Genomic DNA, 20,237 nt, shown 5'->3' with positions numbered 1-20,237 from the left:
CTTTTTGCCTATTGTAAATAATGCTGCTATGAACATTGAGCCCTGCTTTTAATTCTTTGGCTATGTACTTAACAGTGGAATTCCTAAGTCCTATGGTAGTTCAATGTTTAACTTTCTGAGAAACTAACAGAGTGTTTTCCACAGTGGTGACTTCATTTTGCATTTCCACTAGCAATGCACAAGGGTTCCAATTTCTTCACATTCTTCCCAATACTTATTGTACTTTTTTATTATATCATTCTAGTAGATGTGAAGTGGTATCTCACTGAATTTTGAATTGCATTTCTGAAACAGCTAATGATGAATATCTTTTCATGATCTTATTGGCTATGCATGTGTCTTATTTGGAGAAATCTCTATTCAAGTCCTTTGCCCATTTTTAAATAAATGTATTAGGGTTACTGTGGTTAATTGGTTAATCATTTTACATCTTTTTGTATAGAAATATAAATTTAATATAACAATGGATAAGTTGAGAAAATAAAATTAATGAAATGATCTCTAGAAAAAGAGAAATATTCACTCTGTGGCCATCATAGTGCCACGTTTTAATTATCACTTACTTTTTGCCTGATTATATATTCCTAGAGAGATATTTTTTCATTCATTAATAAAAATATTGGAATTATAAAAAAATATTGGAATTACGAAGATGCTGATTACAAGAAAATAAATGTGAAAAATAATATATTATTTTCATTTAGTAACCAATAAACACAAAGCAGCTTTAGATACAGAAGACATCATGAATTACTTTAAATTCTCTGTTGATTTTGAAAATCGCTGTGATAGACAAACCCTCTAGACTACGTCAAAAAATTTTTTAATCAAACTAGGAGAAAACTATTAAGGAAACAATACATATTTGTTCTGAGCAGGCAGAAATTTTGACATGGGAACTAAGAAAAAGTAATAAGTCACAAAAACAGTTAAAATTTTTGATGTGTGTTAGCTTTTAAAAAGCAACTGAAATCCTAGTTGGTGTAGCTCAGTAGATTGAGCGGCAACCTATCAACCAAAAGATTGCCAGTTCAATTCCAGGTCAGGGCACATGCCTGGGTTGCAGCAACAACAATCGATGTTTCTCTCCCTCCCTTCCTCTCTCTCTGAAATCAATAAATAAAATATTTTTTTAAAAAATTAAAATAAATAGAAGATACTGAGTTGACTATATTCAGAGAGAGAGTCATCACCAGCAGGCCAAAGTTGCACAGCTAAAGATGATTCTAAAGAAGAGGATGCATTTTTTTTTTTTTACTTATTTGTGTTTTGAGTTGCTTTTTTTCTCTTAAGAATCATGTTAATGGTAATTAAGAAGCATAATTGGGTAGGTACAACATAGACAGGGGGATGTTAAGAACAGTTTAGGCAATGGAGAAGCCAAAGAACTTACATGCATGACCCATGGACGTGAATGAAGAGGAAGGGATCACTGGAGGGAAGCGGGGTGCTAGGCAGAGGGAGGCAAAAGGGGGAAAATTGGGACAACTTCAATAGCATAATCAATAAAATGTACTTTTAAAAAAGAATCACATTAATGGTAAACTCCACATGGAAATAGTCCAACCTGCCCACAATCTGGCTAACAAAATATTCTGAAGGAAGAGAAGGAGGAGAAAAACTCTTGATATAGGAATTACAGTATTACTGATTTCTAAAATGTGTTTAGGAAGTTTCAAATGCTATTTAAAATGCGGTTGCAAGAGTTTGTATGTTTTTTGAATTTATAGAATGATTTATCCCTTTTATTTTTATTTATATTCTAAAATTTTTCTTTTTCTTGAAAGTTATCAATATTCATAATCGCAATCTTATTAGTTAAACCTGAATAAATATATATACCCTTCTTAATTTTGTAGAGAGAATTTTGGTTTTGTGTAATACTCCACCCAAAGAGGGTTGTTGGGGGTCTCTAAACAAAGTACCTGACATGTTGTCGGTGATCAGTCAATGGACCTTAGTTCCTCTCTCTCCTTCTTTGTTCTTTCTTAGTAACCCTAACAGCTAATCCTAATCATTCTTTTTTTTTTTTAACTCTCTTTGTCTAGTTTTGATAAAATCCACAAGAGAAGAATGAGGAACCATTCAATGCAAACAGAGTTTATTCTTTTGGGTCTGACAGATGACCCTAAATTGCAAGTTGTAATTTTCCTCTTTCTATTTTTTACCTACATTTTGAGTGTGACAGGAAACTTAACCATCATCCTCCTCACTTTGCTAGATTCCCACCTTAAGACACCGATGTATTTCTTCCTACGGAATTTCTCATTTTTAGAGATCTCATTCACAACTGTTTGTATTCCAAGATTCCTGGGGAGCCTAGTGAATAAGGACAGAACTGTTTCCTATGAGAGTTGTATGGCTCAGTTATTTTTTTTTATCTTTTTGGGAGTGACAGAATTTTACCTTCTCGCAGCTATGTCCTATGACCGTTATGTGGCTATATGTAAACCTCTGCATTATACCACCATCATGAGTAACAGAGTTTGCTACCAACTTGTACTCAGCTCTTGGGTAACTGGATTCGTGATTATCTTCCCTCCAATGATCTTGGTACTCAAGTTGGAATTCTGTGCTTCCAATGTCATTGATCATTTTATTTGTGATTCTTCTCCCATACTGCAGATCTCTTGTTCAGATACACATTTCCTAGAGCTAACGTCTTTCTTCTTGGCCGTGGTGACACTAATGGTCACCTTGATGTTAGTGATTCTTTCCTATGGCTACATCATCAAGACAATTCTCAAATTCCCTTCTGCTCAGCAAAAGACCAAAGCCTTTTCTACCTGTTCTTCCCACATGATTGTAGTTTCCATTTCTTATGGTAGCTGTATATTCATGTACATCAAACCATCAGCAAATGATAGAGTGACTTTAAGCAAAGGAGTAGCTGTACTCAATACCTCAGTTGCCCCCTTATTGAATCCCTTCATTTATACCCTAAGGAACCAGCAAGTGAAACAGGCCTTTAAGGAAATGGTCCAGAAAGTTTTATTTGCTTCAAACCAATGAGAATATATTGAAAAGCATAAAGGAAATAATGCCCTTTTTCTCTTGGTTTACTTTGTCTTTCCCTGTACATGGTTTCAGATTATATTAGCAATTTCAGATCACTTTGGGTCTCTTTCCATGCTATTATTTCTGGTTAGAAACTTGATTCTGCACACCTTTATCAGTGTAAGAAATGCAAAATGTTAAATGTGATATTTTTCTTAGATCATATTTTATAAAACAAATGTTTTCAATAAAGCTCTGTATGAGCTTGCATATTAGAAGACTTTACAGAGTTTGGAATTTTTGTAGCTAGAATTATATTTTTAGGACAAGAGAAAAGTTTTTGAAAGAAATCACGAAGTCATTTGTGACAAAAAGACAAGGAAATAGTTTAATGGTAATGATAATAGATAATAGATAATGATCATAGTTTAATTTTAATAGATATAGTATTATGTTCTTGGGAATATTATGTTTCCTAAGTGTCACTTTTAAGGTGTGAGCACATTGCACAAATTATGAAGTCAAAGTAAGATATAATTTATAATAGCTTATTTTACAAAACACTTTTTCATTCAGTAAGATAAATTTTAATCCTTGTGTATGTGATGAATAGGAAAAATAGAAATCAAAGTCTATATTACCCTAACTGAATATATTTTTAAATAAAATTATAAAATTTTGAACTCCTTTTTTATTGAATTTATTGGAGTGACATTGATTAGTAAAATGATGTAGTTATCATGTGTACAATTCTACATCAACTGTATATTGTATTGTGTGTTCACCACACACAAAGTCTCCTTCCATCCCATTTATCCTCCCTTTACCCTCTTCTGCCTCCTCCCACCCCCTTTCCCTCTAGTAATAAATATACTGTTCTCTGTGTCTATGAAAATTTTGAATTTCTGAAAGAAATCATGACTATGTTAATGAAATAAATTATAATGTAAAAAATTATTTCATTGTCTTCAAAGCCTATATTCTACCTCCTCCATCCTGATTAAAGTTATTTTCTCTATCTAAAAAAATCCCTTAATTCAATGTAATAACTATTTTGCCATATAATGCTAAATTTCACTTTTATATTCTAGCCTAGTTAATTGAGCCTTTGGTGATGTAACTGGTAATGATAGCTATACAAGCTAAATATTCAGAAAAGTCAGTGGAATCAGGATATTTTTTTTTAACCAAGTTAATTTTTATGTAAAGTATGGCTATACCTTAAATAAAAGTGATATGGAAAAGAAAGGACAGAAACTAAACCTGTAGGATTAAACGGTGTAAATTTTTGGCACTGATTGTGGCCCATTATTCATGTTAGATTGTAAGCAATTCAGGAAGCAGGGTACAGTTTCTAATACTACTTCCCACTGAGAGGAACCAGGGCTTCTAGGAGAAAGAGTTGTTTCCATGTTAGGGGTAGGAAGCATACAAACTAAGCCTGAACATTTCATTGTTACAGAAAAATAGGAGGCAAAAAATATCACGAGGACACAGGAACCAATCTGGATCCTACCTACTGGTCTAAAATGAGACAATTTGAACATAAAAGTATAATAATGACTGCAATTGATTGAAAACTATCAAATATATAGAAGTCCATGAGTGTATATATAGCATTATAAAAGGAAATTAATTGATCAATCATTACTAAGTAGGTCAAGCAGACATGATGAGGCTCCTGATGTGATGCAATAGAAAGTATACAGTCACATCTGTCATCTATCTTTGCTAAAAATATGAATCTATAATCTAATCAATAATTAAATCTAATTAACATGTAAAAGAAAATCGGTGATAGAGTAACAAGTGATACCATGAGGAAAATGACCTTATTTCTCTAACTATTCATACAAGAAAAATAATAAAAGGACTGTAAGGAAATACAAAAATAAAAGTTGTGCCCTGGCTGATGGAGTTCAGTGGACTGAGTGCCAGCCTGCAAACCAAAGGGTCGCTGGTTCAATTCCCAGTTAGGGCACATGCCTGGGTTGCAGGCAAGGTCCCCGGTAGGGTGCGTGCAAAAGGCAGCCACACACTGATGTTTCTCTCCTTCTCTTTCTCCCTCGTTTCCCTCTCTCTAAAAACAAAATAAATAAAATCTAAAAATAAAAAATTGTAAGTAGCATAACAATCAAATGTGATGTGTGAATTTTGTTTGGATTTTAATTCTAACACCTTAAGTGTGAGAAAAAATCTTAATGTGAACTGGAAAAATCTGAATACACACTGAATATGTGGGATAATGGCATGATGGTAGGTAAAAGAAACCTTTCCTATTGACATACCTACTGATAAACTTGTGAGTGAAATGCAATGAATTTATGGGTGAAATTCTATTAAGTGAAATGCCAGCCAAAAAGCAGAAGACTGAGATGATAGAGAAAAATTATTCTAGTGTGTTTATAATTGTGGAACCTGGACAATGAATACATGTCTGATAATTATAGTATTATGACTCCTTTTGTGAATGTTTAAAAATTCTCATTCAAGAATGGTTTAAAAACCTACATTACCTGCTTGTTGTGATTGGGATAAAAATCACTGCTCATAACTGAGTATTTGCCCCTGAGTTAGCTCACTAGGGCAGAATGTACTCTCCAAATGATTTCAAAAATGTTCTACCTACAAAGAAGTTCCCATAAGACTAACAGCTGATTTCTCAAAAGACACTTTGCAGGCAAGAAGGAACTGGTGAGAAGTGTTCAAAGTGATGAAAGGCAAGAACCTACATCCGAGACTACTCTATCCAGCAAAACTATCATTTAGAATGGAAGGGCAGATAAAGTGTTTCCCAGGCAAGGTGAAGCTAAAGGAATTCATCATCACCAAGCCATTATTACGTGAAATATTAAAGGGACTCATTTAAGAAAAAGAAGAATATCAAAACTATGAACATTAAAAGGGCAACAAATTTACAACTATCAACAACTGAATCTAAAAAAACAAACTAAGCAAACAACCAGAACAGGAACATAATCATAGATATGGAGATCATTTGGAGGGTTATCAGTTGGGAGGCAGAAGGGGAAAAAGGTGCAGAGATTAAGAAGCATAATTGGTAGGTACAAGATAGACAGGAGGCTGTCAAGAATAATACAGGAAATGGAGATGCCAAAGAACTTATATGCATGACCCATGGACATGAACTAAGTGGGGGCATTACTGGAGGGAAGGAGGTACCAGGCGGAGGTGAGCAAAGGGGAAAAATTGGGACAGCTGTAATAGCATAATCAATAAAATACATTTTAAAATGTTCTGCTTCTAAGATGACAAATAAATCAGGCCAATTTAAGGATATTCTCTCATCTTAGCCACATTCTTCAACCTACATCTACCATGAATAAAGCAACTGTTGACACCTGATTCCTCTATTTCTCAATTTGTTTAGAACTCATGTTGAGGAAATGTGTGATTAAATAACACCAATTAGCATCCACATTATGGTTTAGAAATATAATATCATGAATACCATTTATATATGTGACCAAGTTGTGAACCTGGAGGATAAAGCAGACTTGTATAGGAAGTGATTTTCACTTTGGGTTAAAAAAGTCAGAAATCAGTGGTGAAATGGTAGTTATACAAATTGAAATCACAGAGGACTTGATACTCATAAGTTGAACTCTACACCCCTCATATTAGTGGGATACATAGAAATTCCCACATGGGGGGAAAAAAGCAAAGATTAAATCTTACTAAAGTATGTATACTTCCTAGGTTTAAGTTGATGGATTAGTAGCATAGATTATGGCAAAATCAAAAAATCAGAGAAGCTAAAAATTTTAGAAGTTTGGAGTTGAACGCAGCCATAGGATGAGGATACCCGCCCCAGTGCTTTTGTCTGATTGAAACTAAAGTTGGAGAACTTCTCTCTATCAAGCTCCCTAAGATTTGGAGAAATTCATGCAGAGCCCTCTGGTGCTTTAATGGACTCACATGAGGAGGCTCTGTCATAGATCAGCAAATGATTGACATCAAGAAAAATTCCTGGAGGCAGGTTTTACTCATCAAAGTTAAAGATCCAGATTACAAGGCCATTTATTTCTTTTTTTCCTCTTCTATTGCTTTTATTAATGTTTCCATTTCCACTTGCTTACATTTTCTTATACTGGTAATATTATTTTAAAATTAATCTTATAGTTTTATAATGTGTTATCCAATTACAATAATTAACATTATTAACATAGCATTAATAATGTATTTAAATGCATTACATTATGCTTTTATATATATACATGGTTTATGATATAAATCTTATTCAATTTAGTATTGCAGACTGGTGCATCCACTGTGGAAAACAATATGGAATTTCCTCAAAAGACTAACAAGGGAACTGCCTTTTGATCCAGTGTACCTACTGCTGGGATTATACCCTAAGAATCCTGAACCACCAATTCAAAAGAACTTATGCACCCCTATGTTCACAGCAGCATTATTTAATAACCAAGTGCTGGAAAAGCCTAACTAAGTCATAAACAAATAGCCATAAGTAAATGAGTGGATCAAAAAACTCTGGTACATTTACACAATGGAATAGTATGCAACTGAAAGAAAGAAGGAACTCCTACCCTTCATGACAGCATGGATGGAACTAGAGAGTATTACACTAAGTGAAATAAGCCAGTCAGTGAAAGACAAATACTATATGATCTCACCTATAAGTGGAGCCTCATCAACAAAACAAACAAAGCAGCAAAATAACCAGAGACATGGAACTAAAGAACAATCTAACAAGGATCAGACAGGAGGGAGAAGAGAGATAACAGAGGAAAGGAGGGGAAGGGTTAAGTCAAGAAACATCTACAAAGTACCTATGGATGAGGACAACAAGGGGAGGTGGAATTTAATGTGGAAGATGGGGGGTGGACAGGGCAGGGGAAAGCAACAGGGGGAAAAATGGGGAAACCTGTAATTGAACAACAATAAAAAATTTTTTAAAGAAAAAGAGAGGACCCAAATAAATAAAATCAGGAATGAAACAGGAGAAATAACAACTGACACCAAAGAAATACAAAACATTGTAAGAAAACATTATGAACAACTATATGCCAAAAAAACAGCACAACCTGGACAAAATGGATAAATTCCTAGAAATATGCAATCTCCCAAAACTAAATCAGGAAGAATAAGAGAATCTGAACAGGCATGTTATACCTAGTGAAATTGAAGCATTAATCAAAAAAAATCCCAAAACACAAAAGCCATGGAATGGATGGATTCACAGGTCAATTTTACCAAACATTCTGAGAATGACTAACACCTCTTCTTCTCAAACTGTCTTATAAAATTCAAGAGGAGGGAAGCCTCCCAAATACATTTTACAAGGCCAGCATTATCCTAATTCCAAAACAATGATACAATGTTATTTATGATTAAAACAGTCAATAAAATGAGAATGCAGGGAAGTATCTCAGCATAATTAAGGCCAGCTCTGACAAACCCTCAGTTAATATCATACTGAAAGCTTTTCCCCTAAGATCAGGTTCAACACAAGAATATCTACTCTCACCACATTGTTGTTGCTGTTGTTTGTTGTTGTTGTTTGTTGTTGTTAAAATCAATAGTGTGTTACTTTACATTGTTTAGTAGTATTCACAGTTTATTCACATGCCATGAAATTCTGACAGTTTTTTAAATTGTTTATTTATTTTTTTATTGTTGTTCAATTACAATCACCCCAATTTTTCCCCCATTGCTCTCCTCTGCCCTGCCCAGCACCCTGGAAAGAAGAGGAAGGGTCTAGTCAAGGAACATGTATAAAGGACCCATGTATATGGACAACAGGGTGGAGATTCACTCACATCATTCTTATTCAACATAGTACTAGAAGTGCTAGCCAAAGCAATCAAGCAAGAGAAAGAAATAAAAGATATTCAAATTGGAAATGAAGAAATAAAAGTGTCACTTTTTGCAGATGACACCATTCTTTATATAGAAAACCCTAAAGACTCCACAAAAAAACCACTAGAAACAGAAACAGCTGCAGTAAAGTTGCAGGATACAAAAATCAATGTATGAAAAACCCACTGCATTCCTACCTATTAACAATAAAATTTCAGAAAAGAATTCCTTTTGCAATTGCAACAAAAAAGAATAAAATACCTAGGAATAAACTTAACAAAGAATATGAAGGACTGATTCTAAAAACTACAAAGCATTATTTTAAAAGATTGAAAAAGATACAATGAAATGCAAAGATAGTTCATGTTCATGGACTGGAAGAATCAACATAGTTAAAATGTCCATATTACTCAAAGCAATATACAAATTTAAAACAACCCCCCATCAAATTCCCAAAGACATCTTTTAAAATAAATAGAACAAAAAAATCATCAGAGTTTTATGCAACCGCAAAAGACCCCAAATAACTAATGCCATCCTGAGAAAAAAGTAGCAAAGCCAGAGGCATCACATTCCCTGACTTCAAATTAGACTACAAAGTGACAATAATTAAAATAACATGGTATTGGCAGAAAAACAGACACACAGACCAGCGGAACAGAACTGAGAGCCCAGAAATAAAACCCATGTATAGGGGCAAATAATTTTTGTCAAAGGAGCCAAAAACATACTATAGTGAAAAGAAAGGCTCTTCAACAAATGGTGCTGGGAAAATTAGACAGCCACATGCAGAAGAATAAAACTAGACTATAGTTTGTCCCCTATGCAAAAACTGATTCAAAATGGAACATAGGACTAAATATAAGATCTGAAACAATAAATTTACATAGAAAAAAACAAAGGTACTAAACTTATGGACCTTGGTCTTAGAATTTTATGAATTTTACCCCAAACGCAAGGGAAGTAAAAACAAAAATAAATGAATGGGACTATATCAAACTAAAAACCTTCTGCACAGCAAAAGAAACGGCCACAAAACAAAGACAACCAACTGAATAGGAGAAGATATAAGATATATCTTATATCTGAAACAACAGATCTGACAAGAGGTTAATATCCAAAATATATTAAAGACTCAAACTCAACACCAAACATAAAAATGATCCAAATTAAAAAAAATGGGCAGAGTACCTGAACAGACACTTCATCCAAGAAGACATACAAATGTCCAGCAGATATATGAAAAGATGCTCAACTTCACTAGCTATTATGGAAAATGTAAATCAAAACTACTGTGATATAACACCTCACCTCTGTTAGAATGGCTGTTACCAACAAGTAACAGCAAGTGTTGGAGAGGTTGTGGAGAAAAAGGAACCCTCTTTCACTGTTGATGGAAATATAAACTGGTACAGCCACCATGGAATGCAGTAAAAAGTTTCCTCAAAAAATTAAGAGTAGAGTTACTATATGACATAACAACCTCTCTTATACATACCTAAAAAATTTCGAAAACATTTATTCACAAAGATATATGTACTCCTATGTTCACTGAAGTATTATTCATGGTGAACAACACGTGGAAACAAAGTGTCCTTCAATAGATCATTGAATAAAGAAGAGGTAACGACGGCCTGGCGGGAACGCAGGGCGTAGGATCGAAGTACGGCCTCGTCTGGAGTCATGGCAGTGAGGAGAAGGGGGTTTTCTTCGGAAACCAAATCGTCGGTCTCCTCTCTTCCTTCCTCTTTGGTCCAAACACCCCCAGGACCAGAACCTTTGCTGCGCCAAAGGACTGACTCCTCCGGTGCCCAAGGGCCAATGGGCGGACCCAGAAATCGCACACGGGCCGGCCGCCCCTGGCCACGACCGGTTCCCGGCCCATTCGGACACCTCCGCGGAACGATGCGGTCCTCTGTGCTCGGGAGGGCGGAGAAACTCCACAGCGAAGGGTCGCTTTGTTCCTTCGCCTGCTGCTGCCCCGAAACAACTCTGAACGACAAGCAGTGATAGAAATGATAATCACTGCGATGATGATGTTATACATGTTCGCGCTCGTTTTGTTTTGTTTTGTTTTGTTTTGTTTTGTTTTGTTTTGTTTTGGAGTGGGGCAAGAGGTACAAGTTTCTAAGGAACAGATGTGTGGGGTGATCGCATCGTAAGCATTGTGAATGTCGAATGGCCATGTGGTACACCCAAGAGGAATATGCTATTGTATACTGGCAGTACTTAGGGAAAAAAGAAATGAAGTTTTTTAAAAAGAAATAACAAAAAAAATAAAGAAGAGGTAGTGCATAGATACACTGGCATATTACTCAGCCATAAGAAAGATGAAGTACTGACATTTGGAACAACATGGACTGTTCTTGAAAATATCATGCTAAGCAAAATAAGACAGGAAAAGTTAAGAACCATATGATCTCACTCATACGTAGCATATAAAACTGAAAGCAACAAAAGAACAACAAGAAAAACAAACTCCTGCACAGGCAATAGTATGGTGGTTACAGGAAGGAAGGAAATGGGGGATTTTTAAAGAGTAAAGGGTGTCAAATATATGGTGATGAAATATTTGACTTATTTGACTTTGGATGGTAGACACACAATGCAATATGCACATCATGTATTATAGAAATGTATACTTGAAACCTATATAATCTTATTAACCAATGTCACCCCAATAAATTTAATTAAAAAATAAAATGAGAAGAATAAATACATTTTCTACATTCAAGTTTTTACATTGCAATTGATACATCAGTAGCTATTTTATGTAATTTCAATGCAGGTTTTATGTCTTTACCAGGAATTACCAGTGCATTACTCTTTTCATTTTAATTTAATTCACATCACTTTGGCAATTTTTAGATAACTTTTATACTGGATTGGATCTATTCAAGAAAATATGTGATTTTGTGATTTTAAAGTTTCTTAGCAAATGCTTTTTTCTTAAATCCTTAATCTTTTTACTTATTCTTTGTTTTAAAATACACTTTGGGATTTTGAAATTTTTTCTTTGTTACACTTACAAATGGTATTTGTTCCCTTTAATATTATTTCTCTACTTATTTGAGTAGTTTTGTCTTGAAAAAGTAATGTGCACTATTGCACCAATATTTTATGATAAACTTTCTAATTTTTTTCAGCATTGGTAAATAAAGGTTGAGAGTAAGGTCATGCTTAGATTTCCTGAAATAACTATTCTCATTTTTCTTAATAAAAATTATTCTCAAAGAGGTTGGTTTATAAGAAAATGCAAGGGTGACTTGATCAGGGTCATTACTGAACATTAGGCCAAGTCTAGATCAGGAAGAGACAGAATAGGGTAAAAACAGGAAAACTGCTTAGAGATCCTGACTTGAACACTTCCTTAGTTCTTTGAAAGCAATATTATTCTTTTGACTAAGTCGTTAAAGGCTTGTTTCACTTGTTTGTTCCTCAGAGTATAAATAAATGGGTTTAACATGGGGGAAACAGAAGTAGTGAGTATTGATACTCCCTTATTAATGGCCATTTCTTCTTTTGCTGAAGGTTTGATATAAACAAAGATGCAGCTGCCATAGGTGATAGAAACCACAATAATGTGGGAAGAACAGGTGGAAAAGGCTTTTGTCTTTTGCTGGACAGAGGGAAATCTTAGAATTGTTCTGATTATATTTATGTAGGATGAAACCACACACATAAGAGTCATGATGAAAGTCAACACAGAACACACAATAACCATCTGCTCTATGAACCATGTATCTGAACATGAAATCTTCACTATAGGATTAGCATCACAGAAAAAGTGGTCAATGGCATTAGAGTCACAGAATTCCAGGTCCAGTCCCAAGCTAAGTGGTGGGACTATGATTAACAATGTGGTCATCCAACAGCAGAAGATAAGCTTTTTGCAGACCCTGTGGTTCATGATGGTCATGTAATGCAGGGGTTTGCATATGGCTATGTATCGATCATAGGACATGATGGCCAGGAGAAAAAATTCTGTTACTCCAAAAACATCTGTAAAAAACAACTGGCATGCACAAGCGTTATAGGTAATAGTCCTGTCACCTGTTGATATACTGTACAAGAATCTGGGAACACAGGCAGAAGTAAATGAGATTTCTAAGAAGGAAAAATTTTGGAGAAAAAAGTACATCGCAGTTTTAAGGTGAGAATCCACTAATGTGAGGATGATGATGACCAGATTTCCAGTTATACTCAGCACGTAGGTGATAAGTAGAAATAAAAAAATCAGAATCTGCAGTTGTGGGTCATCTGTCAATCCCAATAGGATGAATCTGGTTAGTGATGTATGGTTTCTCATTTCTAACTCCTAACTTCTGTCCATTTTGCATGTAAAACTGAGGAAGATAAGATCTGAGAAGAAAGTGGGAAAAATGTTTTACAATGGATTTTGTTTAGAAAAGCCAAGCAATGTATTTTACATAGATTGGCTTTCTTTGATAATATTTTTAAATAATTCATGCTCTCAGCATGCTGACATATCATTTGATAAATTAGAAACCTGACTTTCAAACATTTTTAGTACAACATGTGGTAAGGTCTACATTTTATATTGCAGTCAACTGTACACACACACACACACACACACATATCTGAAACAGAAGTTCAATGAAAACCTAATCCTTAGATGCCCTGTTCTCTAAGGTTTCTATTCTAATTTATCTCATCAAAAATAAATACAAATATAACCAATTTGATTGTATAGCCAACTAAATGTGATGACCTGTATTTGAAAAAACAGTAAATTTTTAGGGATTCTTTAAATAATATACTCCAAGTAAAACATAATTTTTCTAGGAGTTTTTAAATATATACTTCTTTAATTAGTCTTTGGAAAGGATTTGCTCATAGCACACTTGTTCCCTGAGAGTAATGAAATTATCAAATTTAGGGTATACTTTTTTACTAAGAATTTTTCCCCTATCCCTAACCAAAAGTTTACTCAGTTTCATTATGTACTTGAAGTTTTTTCCCCCCCTGAATAAATTGTAAACACATGAGGTGTGGTTATGACACAAGTTGTTTCTATATTAATCTGCCAAAGCATTGAGGACTCTGTTCCTCTGTCATGATCAAACCTAAATTTAATCTACAAAGGACATTTCTCATATTTAAAAAACCCTTTCCTAGACCTTTCCCATGACTTTCTCAAATTGTTTATGCCTTCCTTTTGCTTTTCGCTGATTGTTCACTTTAATGCAGAACACTGAGAGCATTTTGATACACAACAAATTCACAAATAAATGAGGAAATGTCTGTACACAGCTCAAGAATATGACCCTTAATGTTTTATAATTCAATCTGGTATTTGACAGAAATGTTTATATTCCTTATTACCACTGATATTATAATACATTCTATAAGGATTAAACACAATCTCCAATCTGGCTCCCACCCTTAGCTTCCAATAATTTTCTCTAGTTCCTGACTTCCAAACTATTCTTCAAGTGTTTATGATATATATGGCTTCTGAACACACCACTTCACTGAAACGAGTCTTGGCAAGTCTAACTGTTATTTCTTTAACTTTCAATGAAATGTAGCCATTTTATTTGTACTTTTTGTTGCATTTGGCACTGCCAATTATTTCTTTCTTTTTATGATGTTCTAGATGAGCAATTTTCAACCTTTTTCATTTCATGGCACATATAAACTAATTACTAAAATTCTATGGCACACCAAAAATATATATTTTTTGCAAATTTGACCAAAAGAAAGGTACAGTTTTGATTCATTCACACCAGACAGCTATGGTTGCGTGGACTGTTGTCATTTTTTTTATTTGACAATCTAAGGGAAAAGAGGTCAGTGCTCCTGACTAAATAGTCAGGTATTGCATGTTTTAAAAATTCTTGTGGCAGAGCAGTTGAAAATTGCTGTTCTAGACACATTGTACCATATCCACACTCTTGGTTTTTGTTTTTCCTTTCTGATTTCCCCTTTACATGTACATATTCCCTTACCCATCTGTATAACATTGATATTTCTTAACATTTCATCTCTAAATCCTATTCTCTGCTTTTCTATGTGTTTTCCCAGGGGATTGATTAAATCCTGTGACTTTGATTTACTATTTAAAATGTGATTATTTCAAAATGTACCTTTTTTAATATGTTCTCTTGAAAAGTTAGTCGTTTGCACTTAGCAATTTCACACTCCAAGTTAACTTGTTCAAAGTGGAATGCTTCATCTTCATCTCTATTCATCTTTACCTTCTCCTTGTTTACTGTACTAAAACCAAAAGCCAACAATTATTGCCCTATATTAACAATTGATATCAAGCTTTATTGTTTCATACTTTAGCATTATCTTGAAATTTTATTGGTATCGCAGGTACTTTTACTTGATTTTGCTGTCTCCCTGATTCTGACAAGGGAGAGGTTTTTTTTGTGCAGCAGTGGTGGAATTGTGAAGAGTGGCTTTAAAAACCTAAGCCTACCATAGTGAGAAACAAGTATTATAGTAGCCATATTACATGGGTTACCCCTCTGCAAAAATATTTTCATCTAATTATTTGTGTTTTTTCCTCCCCCTTACTCCACCTGACCTACACCTAGCTCTTAGTGACTGCTTCCTCTATTTTTTCACTTAAGACTCTTTGGAGGAGTCTTTTCAAATCTTCCAAACCACATTAAGACCTTTTTATATGTTTTGTCACACTCTATGCTTAATATAGGATGTAAAAAAATTGTTGGAAATAGAATTTTTATCTTGTTTAATGTAATAACCACAGAGTAGAAGAATGCTGAGATATAGAATTAATTCAAGATAATATTTACCCTCACACCTAGATCAAGGTATATTGCTTATTTTGCGCACTAAATTTTAAAACCATTCTGACATCTTTTCATTTTGCCATACTCCTGACTCTAATTTAGGGCATTCTTGTTGGCTTATACTTAAGAGGAAATGTTCTGAATGGCTTTCAATTCACATCATAACCTATGTACTCAGCATATATGTTATACCTGCATTAAGGCAAAACTTTTTAATTGACTTTAATTACAATTTGGCAAAGAAGTGGCTTTCCTTTTATGATTTCCATTCATGCTTCTTCAATACCCCCTTTCAGAAACATATTCATACCAGAGATTAATTCTGGATTTGAACCAACAGATGCTCTTTGATTGATCCTCAAACAACACCAACTAGCTACATTAACATCTGCTGAAATAACTTCACACTCCAATGCTTATTCAAAGCCATCAATAATTTGGAAACAATTTTCTTTTAGAAATTTCAATTAACTGGCTATGTGAAGTTTTCCCTTGATTGCTTTAAAATACTCCTTTTCTTCAGAAGTGGGAGATACTCTATACCCACCATCTGCCCATTTCCCATAGTACATCTTCCAGAGTTTACAAACCCCATTAAAGGAATGAAAAACTGACCTTGGTATAATGTTTTAGGATGAGCTGGGAGCACTTTAAAAAATGTGAGCATCACAGAAGTAACAATAAATGAAATAAATATTAACAATAGATTAATTAAAATAATTAAATAAAATAATACACTGGAAATATAAGAAAGAATTATATGCAACACACCTCTTTTGTTTCAGGCTTAAGACATCTAGTTGGTGCCTTACACAAGTCTGAAAGCTCTAAGTCGTGTCTTTGCTCCTAAATATCTTCAAAAATAAATTGACACTATCATTTGTTATCTATTTACTTCTTTTGTCTTTTAGAAAACTGAACATTTTACTTTTTTTCAAATTTAGTTTATTTTTCCCAAACTGGCATAGCATGTGGGCTCAGCAGAACTAGGTCGGGGGAAGGCCCAGATGACTACCAAAGAGGATAGGTCTTATTTTTTTACGGCAAACTCCCTCCAATTCCTGTACCATTAGCTGTGAGTCACACTACAAACATGGGGGAGCTGACTCCTTGGAAATGGACCCCAGAAAGGAGAAAGGAGGATGGAGATCTGCTGAGAGCAAACTGTCCTTGAAAAGTCACAGCTCTTCTATCAGTACAATTTTTTAAAAGATTGTAGAGAGCTTAATTATATCAGGAAGTAAATTCCAATTCAAGGTTGTTTCTAGAAGTCCTTCATTTAACCTATTTTTAGGTGTCCACCTATTTATTCATGCACAAACCCAGCCCCATCAAAGTCTTTTTGTTATTTAACCTTCATTGTATTTTCCATTACCATATAGTTTTGTCACATTCCCCTCTCCCCAATAATAACCACACAGTTGTCCATGTCCACAAGTCCTTCTTCCTAATTGTTCAATCTCTCTACCACCTAACTTCCCCCTACCCCACTAGCTGTCTCAAAGTCTTTAATCAACTTAAAATTATGACCTCTTGTTTCTTTAACCATAATTTAATTAACTATTCACATCTCTCTAGTTTTAGCAAAATATACCAAACTTTCTAAGAGAAAATAATTTTCTAAGCCTCTGAAAAACCACAGACATAGTGGTTTTAGCTGATTATTTATCCCTGTGCACCCTCAGAGTTATAAGGATAAAGAAGAAAATGTTTGCATGAGCTTGTATTTGGACTTCTGGTCACTCCAACTCTGGACCATACTCACCTAACAGGTGCCTCCTGGGTGGCATTGACTTATCTGATCACATCATTTCTATCATGTGGCCAAGACTTTCCTTCCAAGATATCTGTATTACTATAAAATGTAATTGCTACTCCAAGGTCTGAGGGAACTCTCACTGGTTTAATAGACATGATATTTGTATCTTCCTAGAAAAAACTGGGAATATTTTAGAACAAAATTGATGTTTGGCTTTTTTTGGGGGGGCGGGGGTTTATGTGCCAAACATGATCAAGTGAATAAATAGTAGTCCTAGGTGAATTAGGTTTCAAAGTCATTAATGAATCTTTCATGTATTCTTTTGGCAAGGATTCTGAAACATGCAGCAGTGGGGAAAATGTCCTCAGAGAACTGAAAATTCAAAATTACATTCAACACAGGACTTTTACGCAACATAAAAATAAAATGAAACCCATAAAATCTAATTAACCAATGTCATCCCAATAAATAAAAAAAGAAAATGAAAATTAGTAACCTCCATTTTCTTCCTTTTATTGACTCTTTTTTTGTTGTTGTCCAATTACAGTTATCCCTATTTTACCCTCATTTTTCTCCCCCTGCCCTACCCATCTCCACCTCCAACATTCAATCCAACCCCCACCCCATTGTCTTTGTCCATGGGTCCTTTACACATGTTCCTTGATGACCTGTCCCCTTCTTCCCCCAGTTATACCTATTCTCCCTCCCCACTGGTTACTGTCAGTTTCTTCTTTATTTCCATGTCTCTGGTTCTATTTTATGGCTTGTTTATCTGTTGATCAGGTTCCACTTATAGGTGACAGCATATGGTATTTGTCTTTTACCCCCTGGCTTATTTCACTAAGCATAATGCTCTCCAGTTCCATCCATGCTGTTGCAAATGTAGGAGATCCTTCTTTCTTCCTGCTGTGTAGTATTGCTGTGTAAATGCACCACAGTTTTTGATCCACTCATTTACTGATGGGCACTTTGGCTGTTTTCAGCATTTGCCTATTGTAAATTATGCTGCTATGAACATTCTGATGCATAGGTTCTTTTAAATTGGTGTTTCAGGATTCTTAGGCAACAGTGGAATTGCCAGGTCAAAAGGCAGTTCCATTTTTAGTTTTTTGAGGAAATTCCATACTGTTTTCCTCAGTGGCTGCACCAGTCTGCCTTCCAACAAATAGTGTACTAGGGTTTCCTTTTCTCCACAACCTCACCAGCATATGTAGTTTGTTGATTTGTTCATGACCATTCTGACTGGTGTGAAGTGCTGTCTCATTGTGGTTTTAATTTGCATTTCTCTGATGGCTACTGAGTTGAGCATCCTTTCATATGTCTCTGTGCCCAGTGTATAACCTCCTTGGAGAAGTGTTTGTTCAGGTCCTTTGCCCAATTTTTACTTGGATTTTTTGTCTTCCTGGAGTAGAGTCATGTGAGTTTTTTATATATTTTGGAGATCAAACCCTTGTCCAAGGTAACACTGGCAAATATATTTTCCCATATGCTTGGTTCCCTTTTCATTTTGCTGCTGTTTTCTTTAGCCATGCAGAAGCTTCTTATTTTGATGAAGTTCCATTTGTTTATTCTTTTCTTTATGTCCCTTGCTCTAGGGGACATATCAGTGAAAATATTGTTGCATATCTGAAATTTCTCTGCCTCTGCTCTCTTCTAGGACTTCTATTGTGTCACGACTTATAGTTAATTCTTTATTCCATCTTGAGAATTGTTTTTGTATATGGCGTAAGTTGGTGGCCGAGTTTCATTTTTTTTCTTTGCAAGAAACTGTCCCAACCTCCCAACACCATTTGTTAAAGAGGCAATTCGTACTCCGTTTTATGCTCTTGCCCCCTTTGTCAAATATTAATTGACCCTAGAGACATGGGTTTATTTCTGGGCTTTCTACTCTGTTCCACTGATCTATGTGTCTGTTCCTATGCCAGTACCAAACTGTTTTGATTACAGTGGCCTTATAATATAGTTTGATGTCAGGTATTGCAATCCCTCCTACCTTGTTCTTCTTTCTCAAAGTTAATGAGGCTATTTGGGGTCATTTATGGTCCATATAAATTTTTGAAATGTTTGTTCTATATCTGTGATATATGTCATTGGTATTTTGATAGGGATTGCATTGATTCTATAAATTGCTTTGGGTAGTATGGACATTTTGATGATGTTAATTCTTTCAATCCATGAACACAGTATGCACTTCCATCTATTTGTATCTTAATTTCCTTCTTTACTGTTGTGTAGTTTTCTGAGTACAGGTCTTTTACCTCCTTGGTTAGGTTTATTCCAAGGTACTTTATTTTTCTTGTTGCTATAGCAAAGGGGATTTTTTTCCTGATTTCTCTTTCTGACATTTTGTTGGTGGTGTAAAAAAATGCCTTCAATTTCTGAATATTGACTTTGTATCCCACTGATTTGCCAAATTCAGTTATTAGGTCGAGCAGTGTTTCAGTAGAGTCTATAGGGTCTTCTATGTACACCATCATGTCATTTGCAGAAAATGACCATTTTACTTCCTCCTTTCCAATTTGGATGCCATTTATTTCTTTTTCCTGTCTGATCACTATGGCTAGGATTTCCAATACTATGCTGAATAGAAGTGGTAAAAACAGACACCCTTGTCTTGTTCTCGATCTTAGTGGGAAAGCTTGTCGTTTTTCCCCATTGAGTATGAGGTTGGCTGTAGGTTTTTCGCATATGGCCTTTATGATGTTGCAGAATGCTCTCTCTGTCCCCACTTTGCTGAGGGGTTTTATCATAAATAGATGCTGTAACTTATTAAATGCTTTTTCTGCATCTATTGATATGATCTTGTGATTTTTGTCTTTCCTTTTGTTTATGTGATGAGTTATATTGATTTG

General features: G+C 34.8%; 2 protein-coding genes across 2 annotated transcripts; one reads left to right on the top strand and one right to left on the bottom strand.

The window, feature by feature from the left end:
- The first annotated feature begins 2,073 nt into the window (after nucleotides 1-2,073).
- LOC129084518 (olfactory receptor 6C75-like) lies at nucleotides 2,074-3,012 on the top strand. The gene has a single exon (XM_054590714.1). It carries the CDS (start codon nucleotides 2,074-2,076, stop codon nucleotides 3,010-3,012), a length of 939 nt encoding a protein of 312 aa, XP_054446689.1.
- A 9,199-nt stretch (nucleotides 3,013-12,211) lies between these two features.
- LOC129084517 (olfactory receptor 6C2-like) lies at nucleotides 12,212-13,150 on the bottom strand. Its single transcript, XM_054590713.1, has one exon. The coding sequence runs from the start codon at nucleotides 13,148-13,150 to the stop codon at nucleotides 12,212-12,214; it is 939 nt and encodes a 312-aa protein (XP_054446688.1).
- Nucleotides 13,151-20,237: the final 7,087 nt, after the last annotated feature.

Source organism: Pteronotus mesoamericanus, unplaced genomic scaffold (assembly GCF_021234165.1).
Source record: "Pteronotus mesoamericanus isolate MK-2021 breed Mesoamerican mustached bat unplaced genomic scaffold, CSHL_Meso_final scaffold_21, whole genome shotgun sequence".
Lineage (NCBI taxonomy): Eukaryota > Metazoa > Chordata > Mammalia > Chiroptera > Mormoopidae > Pteronotus > Pteronotus mesoamericanus.
The sequence above is the reverse complement of the archived record's forward strand: the minus strand, read 5'-3'. Positions and strand labels throughout refer to the sequence as shown.

Bases quoted from the DNA above. Each gene is read 5' to 3' on its own strand.
- LOC129084517 (XM_054590713.1), bottom strand. From the start codon at position 13,150: ATGAGAAACCATACATCACTAACCAGATTCATCCTATTGGGATTGACA.
- LOC129084518 (XM_054590714.1), top strand. From the start codon at position 2,074: ATGAGGAACCATTCAATGCAAACAGAGTTTATTCTTTTGGGTCTGACA.